This window comes from Grus americana, unplaced genomic scaffold, assembly GCF_028858705.1.
Source record: "Grus americana isolate bGruAme1 unplaced genomic scaffold, bGruAme1.mat scaffold_533, whole genome shotgun sequence".
NCBI classification, from domain to species: Eukaryota; Metazoa; Chordata; class Aves; order Gruiformes; family Gruidae; genus Grus; species Grus americana.
The window spans coordinates 27,872-36,639 of NW_026561777.1; the positions used below are offsets into that span (position 1 = coordinate 27,872).

General features: G+C 55.7%; 1 protein-coding gene across 1 annotated transcript; it reads left to right on the forward strand.

The window, feature by feature from the left end:
* The first annotated feature begins 455 nt into the window (after positions 1-455).
* LOC129200820 (ankyrin repeat domain-containing protein 7-like) lies at positions 456-3,928 on the forward strand. Its single transcript, XM_054812069.1, has 8 exons — positions 456-886; positions 1,556-1,670; positions 1,916-2,089; positions 2,177-2,283; positions 2,722-2,862; positions 3,184-3,332; positions 3,487-3,548; positions 3,806-3,928. Exons 1-8 carry the CDS (start codon positions 675-677, stop codon positions 3,926-3,928), a joined length of 1,083 nt encoding a protein of 360 aa, XP_054668044.1. The 5' UTR covers positions 456-674.
* Positions 3,929-8,768: the final 4,840 nt, after the last annotated feature.

The window sequence follows — 8,768 nt, forward strand, 5'->3', positions numbered from 1 at the left end:
ACCAGGCTGCCGCCCGAGCAGACGCAGCTCCCGCCGCTCACGCAGCACCAAGTGGAGAGGTGGGAGAGGGCCTTGCTGCGTGTTCAACGGTTTGTCAGCAATACCGTGTTTTACTCCAAAGCCTCGCCCGAAGCACAGAGGGACGCATCCTTCAATATTCTGACAAGGGAGCACACACAGCTCCTGAACAGCAGCTGTACAAAGCGCACGTTTTCGGAGACGTTTTCACACCGCTCCCGCCCGGCGGCGCGCTGACGGCGAAAGCAGAGCCTGCTCCTCCCGGGCCGGCGTCACCCCGCCCCACTGTGACGCCCCCTCTGTGACGCCCCCTCTGTCACGCCCCCTCGGTGACGCCCCCTCTGTCACGCCCCCTCTGTCACGCCCCGAGCGCGCTCGCCGCTGCAAGGCCGCCCCCTGCAGGCGCCGGCGCTCAGTGCTGTTGCCGCCGCGGCGGGAGCGACAGCGCTTCTCTGGCTCGGAGCGTTGGAGGCTGCGAGCTGCGGCCGCCGCTCTCGGCTCGGCTCTCGGCTCGGCTCTCGGCTCTTCTCGCCCTCTCCCCGTCCTCTCCCCGACCTCTCCCTCTCCCCGCCCGGGGCTCGGCAGAGCCTGCCAGGCGCTTCCTGCGGCTACTGACCCCGGGGCGGGCTGTGCCCTCCCCTCGTCCCCGCCGCAGCATGCACAGGCTCATCGGGCTCCTCAGGAGCGTGCGGGAGCGCTCGACGTCCGGCAGCGCTTCCGCGCCCGGCGCCGCCGGGGCCTCCGAGCTCCGGGAGAAGGGCCAGGGCGCGCTGCACAGCGCGGCCGCCAGCGGTGACCTGGCCGAACTGCAGCGGCGCTGGTGGTGGTGGCAGAGACTCCGCATCAACAGGCGGGACGCGAAGAAGCAGTAAGGGGCGGGCAGTGCCCGCAGCAAAGCCTCCACCCACCCCCGGCTGGAAGAGCCGGCAAAGCCCAGCACGGTCGCAAGCGCCCTAGGAGCAGGGTCGGCTCCACAGCGCTCGCCCTACCGGAGGCCTGCCCGCGCTGGGACAGGAGGCGGCCGACGCTCCCCTCTGCCCTGCTCTGCCACCCTGGTCCCTGTAGCGAACTTTCTGTGGAGCTCAGCAGGCCTTCGTCCCAGCAGAGACGGCTCCTTTCCTGTTGCCGGACTGAGCGGCTTGCTTGAGCAGGGCATGGATTTGCAGAAAGACACAGCGCAGCCTTCCCATTGCTTTTAGAAACGCCATCCCCTCTGTCTCTGGGACACGTCTGGTGCAGGACTGATTGGGGGAAAACCCGGGGCTTACGCAGACTCCACAGCCTCCGTAGATTTATGTAGCCCCCATAGACTCCGGCTGAGCAAATGCCTCCTGACTCAGTGGATGTGTTGGGGATTTTTCCTAGCCAGCCCCAGGCTTTGGGTGTGCAATTGCTGCCACCAGCTCTGGAACAAGAAAGCTTGCTTTCAGCTTGGTTTTTGTCAGTTGAGGCTTGTGGCCCTATGCGTCAGGTACAACAGCCTGAAACCATGTCTTCAGCTGCCTGTCTGGGTTAACTGAATACGTTTAATTTCTAGGACGCCTCTGCATCTTGCTTGCGCGAATGGCCATGCAGACGTTGTGCGATTTCTAGCAGGAAAGAAGTGCCAGCTAAACCCTCGTGACAGCTTGAAGAAATCGCCGCTGATGAAGGTACACGGGCTATGTTATGCCGCTGTACGTTGGGCTTATCGATTATGCGCTGAGTGATACATACCTTACGTGATTCTTTAGGTAGGCCTGCGTAGAAACAGGTACGCTGTAGTCAGCAGGGAAGGGGCATATGTTGCCTAATCTTTGAAGACGCTCGTACTTTACAGCACTGGGGGGCTGCGGGAGTTCTGACAGAGAGAAACATAGGTGTTGGAAGTTATTCCTCCTTTGTGTCTTATTTCCAGGCAGTAGACCACCAGCACAAAGACTGTGTGACTATTCTGCTGGAGCACGGTGCCAAACCCAACCTCAAAGGTGCTGGCGGCAACACTGCCCTTCACATGGCTGCTGTCATTCCTAGCAAACCTCTAGTGGAGCTGTTACTTGAGCACAATGCCCATATCGATGCTCAGAATGAGGTAAGCTTGGACTTTGGGTAAGGCTCCTCTTCCCAAAACTTGCTTGACTTCCTGTGTTCTTCTAAGGGAGATAATTTCTCCTTTCAGTTGGGGTACACTCCGCTTACTCTTGCGATCACCGAGCGCTGTGAAGAGATGGTTGAGTTCCTTCTCCAAAAAGGAGCTGACGTGCATGCTCGAGATAAGCATGAAAGGTGATGGGTTTGTCAAAAGTGCGCGTGAGACTCCTTAGCGTTGTCCAAGTTGGATTGATGGGAGGCATAGGAATGAGCTTTGAAAAAGAACCAGGAGCTGCCCGGAAGGAGCTCCTTCTGTGTGACTTGTGAAAGCAGACCCGCACTCGGCCGCTCTCTTACTTCAGGGGACAGTTTCCACACTGAGGACTGCCAGAAAGCATTGGCTGTGGTGCCCTGCACGCACGCACCCTGCTCTGGGCAGGTGGTTGGCCTGGAGACCTCCTGAGGTCCTGCCAACCTGAATTCTCCAACGCTTCCACGTGTTCGGCTGTGCTTTCACTCTGCCTGTCGGAGAGGGGAAAATGAATTGTTTGGGGAGCAACGGGGGACTGAAGTAATGGCAATGCAATGTCCACAGAAGCTGATGTCTTGCCTATCATCTCTTGGATGCTTTAGGACCCCTCTTATGATTGCTGTTCTTGCTGGGAATATGAATACAATAAAAAGCCTTCTTCGACATGGTGCTGATCTTTCTCATCAAGACTGTATTGGCAAGCAAGCTACGCACTATGCCAGAGAGTTAACGCTTTACACCAAGTAAGTGTTTTACGTCCTCATTAGAGCAGATGCATTCTCAGAATGACCGTGCTGATGTACGGCCCTTTTTGGTAACATCACTGGGGTTTAATGAGGTGTTGAAGCTGGGCTCAGTGACATCTTCCGATGCATCTCTTTCCGGGTCAAGCGTGGATTTGGATGTTGAAGGGCTACTTCCCCCCAGAGTTCACTCTGACAATTCACTTGTGTGCTGCCAAGCTACATACACACACCTGTGGCGGTATTTTTACCGAATGCATTTCCTTCCTTTATATATATATATCTATCTATCTATATCTCTATATTTCGTTCTGTATATAGTATTGCTGAGCAACTGGAGGAATACATCAGGTGTGAAATGACAGGAGAATGTTCTGCGGGAGGCACAGAAGGCCCAGCAGTACTGGACAGCTTTTGCGCTGGGACAGCTGCTCATTGTCCCTTGGGGGGACCTGCAATGACCAGAGCAGGTAGGATCCTTCTGCCATGGAGGAGGTGATGAGGAAAAATCACTATTGCCTGTAACACAATGATAACCCATTCGTTTGAGAGCAGAGCATGATGGATGGGGAAGAGTAGAGTGAAACAGGCAAAGCAGCATAGCACTTCTTAACTCCTTTGTAGGTGTCTTGCCAGCAGCAGCAGAACAGCAAGAGGAAGAAGTTCACACTCCTTCTGATTCTAAGGTACCTTCTCTGAAAGAGGCAGTGGGGCCCACGCCGCTCGCTTGCTTTTGGGCTTGTCTTCGGGAGGTGTACTTTGGCCCCTTTTGAAAGCCCCGCTCAACAGAGATGCCTAGCACGCTGGCCCCGTTTGCCCTTTTGGTTCTTTCCGTTGCCTGATACCACGTTACGCGCGTTGGCTGAGGCGGGAACTTTGTGCGTGGAAACGGGTCGAGAAGGAGTCTGTGCCAGTTCTCACGTGTGTCTTTTGAATTACCCAGACGGATTCCGAAGCTCCAAACAAAGCGTCAGCCGGCGCGGTGCTTCCAACTGCGGACAGACACGGAGCGTGCGCACAGTCCGTTGCAGGGGAGCGCGGCAATGGTAATTTCCTGGCGGACTAAATGGTTACCTTTGCAAGCTTCTCTGGAGTGAAGCCGATGGGGAAAAGCAGAGTGAAATAAGCACTCCCAGCAGCATCGTGCTTCTTACCTCCTTTGTAGGTGTCTGCCCAGCAGCAGGAGCAGAGGAAGAGGACGACTCTCCTTTTGATTCTGAGGTAGAATCATAGAATCCTCTAGCTTGGAAAAGACTTCCCTTCAGAGCATCGAGTCCAACCGTAAAGCTAACAGGGCCAAGTCCACCCCTAAACGGTGTCCCTAAGCGCCACGCCTACACAGTCTTCTAAATACCTCCCGGCATGGTGTCTCAACCGCTTCCCTGGGCAGCCTGTTCCAGGGCTTGATAAGCCTTTCCGCAAAGAAATTTTTCCTAAGAACCGATCTAGACTTCCCTTGGTGCAAGCTGAGGCCGTTTCCTCTTGTCCTGGCACTTGCTATTTGGGGAAAGAGACCGACACCCTCCGGGCTACAACCTCCTTTCAGTTTAGTTGTAGAGAGCAATCAGGTCTCCCCTCAGCCTCCTTTCCTCCAGGCCAAAAAACCCTAGTTCCCTCAGCTGCTCCTCCTTAGACTTGCTCTCCAGGCCCTTCACCAGCTTCGTTGCTCTTCTTTGGACGCGCTCCAGCAACTCAATGTCTGTCTTGTCGTGAGGGGCCCAAAACTGAACACAGTAGTCAAGGGGTGGACTCAGCAGTGCCCACTACAAAGGGACGATCACGTCCCTAGTCCTGCAGGCCACGCTCTTTCTGATACAAGCCAGGATGCTGTTGGCCTTCTTGGCTGCCTCGGCACAGTGCCGGTCATATTCAGCTGCCTGTCGACCAACACACCCAGGTCCTTTTCCACCGCGCAGCTTTCCAGCCACTCTTCCCCTTCTCTGAAGGAGGCACTGGGGCCCCACGCTGCTCGCTTGCTTTTGGGCTTGTTTCCCTCTATTGCTGCTTCTGCCACGCGCTCGTAACTGGGGCCTTGACGTGCCGGTGCTGCAGGCAGGCTGTTCAGTTAGGACAGGGACAAAAGGAGGTCAGGCTCATGACCTGGGTCTTCTAGCAGCTGGCCTTTCAGCTGAATTTCCAGTAGAAGAATGAGGCAGTAAAGCTTCCCGCGGTTACAATCCTCTGAAATCCTACAAGGCTGGCGCTGTGAGGATTGCTGGCTTTGCACCACACCGCTCTCTCCTGCAGATCCCGTCAGGGTCAAATAGTTGCCCATAGCGCCTACAGTCCAGACGCTTGGCTTCTCCTGCCCAGGTCCTCTCTATCTTGGGCAGGTGTACTTTGGCCCCTTTTGAAAGCCCCGCTCAACAGAGATGCCTAGCACGCTGGCCCCGTTTGCCCTTTTGGTTCTTTCCGTTGCCTGATACCACGTTACGCGCGTTGGCTGAGGCGGGAACTTTGTGCGTGGAAACGGGTCGAGAAGGAGTCTGTGCCAGTTCTCACGTGTGTCTTTTGAATTACCCAGACGGATTCCGAAGCTCCTAACAAAGCGTCGGCCGGCGCGGTGCTTCCAACTGCGGACAGACACGGAGCGTGCGCACAGTCCGTTGCAGGGGAGCGCGGCAATGGTAATTTCCTGGCGGACTAAATGGTTACCTTTGCAAGCTTCTCTGGAGTGAAGCCGATGGGGAAAAGCAGAGTGAAATAAGCACTCCCAGCAGCGTCGTGCTTCTTACCTCCTTTGTAGGTGTCTGCCCAGCAGCAGGAGCAGAGGAAGAGGACGACTCTCCTTTTGATTCTGAGGTAGAATCATAGAATCCTCTAGCTTGGAAAAGACTTCCCTTCAGAGCATCGAGTCCAACCGTAAAGCTAACAGGGCCAAGTCCACCCCTAAACGGTGTCCCTAAGCGCCACGCCTACACAGTCTTCTAAATACCTCCCGGCATGGTGTCTCAACCGCTTCCCTGGGCAGCCTGTTCCAGGGCTTGATAAGCCTTTCCGCAAAGAAATTTTTCCTAAGAACCAATCTAGACTTCCCTTGGTGCAAGCGGAGGCCGTTTCCTCTTGTCCTGGCACTTGCTATTTGGGGAAAGAGACCGACACCCTCCGGGCTACAACCTCCTTTCAGTTTAGTTGTAGAGAGCAATCAGGTCTCCCCTCAGCCTCCTTTCCTCCAGGCCAAAAAACCCTAGTTCCCTCAGCTGCTCCTCCTTAGACTTGCTCTCCAGGCCCTTCACCAGCTTCGTTGCTCTTCTTTGGACGCGCTCCAGCAACTCAATGTCTGTCTTGTCGTGAGGGGCCCAAAACTGAACACAGTAGTCAAGGGGTGGACTCAGCAGTGCCCACTACAAAGGGACGATCACGTCCCTAGTCCTGCAGGCCACGCTCTTTCTGATACAAGCCAGGATGCTGTTGGCCTTCTTGGCTGCCTCGGCACAGTGCCGGTCATATTCAGCTGCCTGTCGACCAACACACCCAGGTCCTTTTCCACCGCGCAGCTTTCCAGCCACTCTTCCCCTTCTCTGAAGGAGGCACTGGGGCCCCACGCTGCTCGCTTGCTTTTGGGCTTGTTTCCCTCTATTGCTGCTTCTGCCACGCGCTCGTAACTGGGGCCTTGACGTGCCGGTGCTGCAGGCAGGCTGTTCAGTTAGGACAGGGACAAAAGGAGGTCAGGCTCATGACCTGGGTCTTCTAGCAGCTGGCCTTTCAGCTGAATTTCCAGTAGAAGAATGAGGCAGTAAAGCTTCCCGCGGTTACAATCCTCTGAAATCCTACAAGGCTGGCGCTGTGAGGATTGCTGGCTTTGCACCACACCGCTCTCTCCTGCAGATCCCGTCAGGGTCAAATAGTTGCCCATAGCGCCTACAGTCCAGACGCTTGGCTTCTCCTGCCCAGGTCCTCTCTATCTTGGGCAGGTGTACTTTGGCCCCTTTGAAAGCCCCGCTCAACAGAGATGCCTAGCACGCTGGCCCCGTTTGCCCTTTTGGTTCTTTCCGTTGCCTGATACCACGTTACGCGCGTTGGCTGAGGCGGGAACTTTGTGCGTGGAAACGGGTCGAGAAGGAGTCTGTGCCAGTTCTCACGTGTGTCTTTTGAATTACCCAGACGGATTCCGAAGCTCCTAACAAAGCGTCGGCCGGCGCGGTGCTTCCAACTGCGGACAGACACGGAGCGTGCGCACAGTCCGTTGCAGGGGAGCGCGGCAATGGTAATTTCCTGGCGGACTAAATGGTTACCTTTGCAAGCTTCTCTGGAGTGAAGCCGATGGGGAAAAGCAGAGTGAAATAAGCACTCCCAGCAGCGTCGTGCTTCTTACCTCCTTTGTAGGTGTCTGCCCAGCAGCAGGAGCAGAGGAAGAGGACGACTCTCCTTTTGATTCTGAGGTAGAATCATAGAATCCTCTAGCTTGGAAAAGACTTCCCTTCAGAGCATCGAGTCCAACCGTAAAGCTAACAGGGCCAAGTCCACCCCTAAACGGTGTCCCTAAGCGCCACGCCTACACAGTCTTCTAAATACCTCCCGGCATGGTGTCTCAACCGCTTCCCTGGGCAGCCTGTTCCAGGGCTTGATAAGCCTTTCGCAAAGAAATTTTTCCTAAGAACCAATAGACTTCCCTTGGTGCAAGCGGAGGCGTTTCTCTTGTCCTGGCACTTGCTATTTGGGGAAAGAGACGACACCCTCCGGGCTACACCTCCTTTCAGTTTAGTTGTAGAGAGCAATCAGGTCTCCCCTCAGCCTCCTTTCCTCCAGGCCAAAAACCCTAGTTCCCTCAGCTGCTCCCTCCTTAGACTTGCTCTCCAGGCCCTTCACCAGCTTCGTTGCTCTTCTTTGGACGCGCTCCAGCAACTCAATGTCTGTCTTGTCGTGAGGGGCCCAAAACTGAACACAGTAGTCAAGGGGTGGACTCAGCAGTGCCCACTACAAAGGGACGATCACGTCCCTAGTCCTGCAGGCCACGCTCTTTCTGATACAAGCCAGGATGCTGTTGGCCTTCTTGGCTGCCTCGGCACAGTGCCGGTCATATTCAGCTGCCTGTCGACCAACACACCCAGGTCCTTTTCCACCGCGCAGCTTTCCAGCCACTCTTCCCCTTCTCTGAAGGAGGCACTGGGGCCCCACGCTGCTCGCTTGCTTTTGGGCTTGTTTCCCTCTATTGCTGCTTCTGCCACGCGCTCGTAACTGGGGCCTTGACGTGCCGGTGCTGCAGGCAGGCTGTTCAGTTAGGACAGGGACAAAAGGAGGTCAGGCTCATGACCTGGGTCTTCTAGCAGCTGGCCTTTCAGCTGAATTTCCAGTAGAAGAATGAGGCAGTAAAGCTTCCCGCGGTTACAATCCTCTGAAATCCTACAAGGCTGGCGCTGTGAGGATTGCTGGCTTTGCACCACACCGCTCTCTCCTGCAGATCCCGTCAGGGTCAAATAGTTGCCCATAGCGCCTACAGTCCAGACGCTTGGCTTCTCCTGCCCAGGTCCTCTCTATCTTGGGCAGGTGTACTTTGGCCCCTTTTGAAAGCCCGCTCAACAGAGATGCCTAGCACGCTGGCCCCGTTTGCCCTTTTGGTTCTTTCCGTTGCCTGATACCACGTTACGCGCGTTGGCTGAGGCGGGAACTTTGTGCGTGGAAACGGGTCGAGAAGGAGTCTGTGCCAGTTCTCACGTGTGTCTTTTGAATTACCCAGACGGATCCGAAGCTCCTAACAAAGCGTCGGCCGGCGCGGTGCTTCCAACTGCGGACAGACACGGAGCGTGCGCACAGTCCGTTGCAGGGGAGCGCGGCAATGGTAATTTCCTGGCGGACTAAATGGTTACCTTTGCAGCTTCTCTGGAGTGAAGCCGATGGGGAAAAGCAGAGTGAAATAAGCACTCCCAGCAGCGTCGTGCTTCTTACCTCCTTTGTAGGTGTCTGCC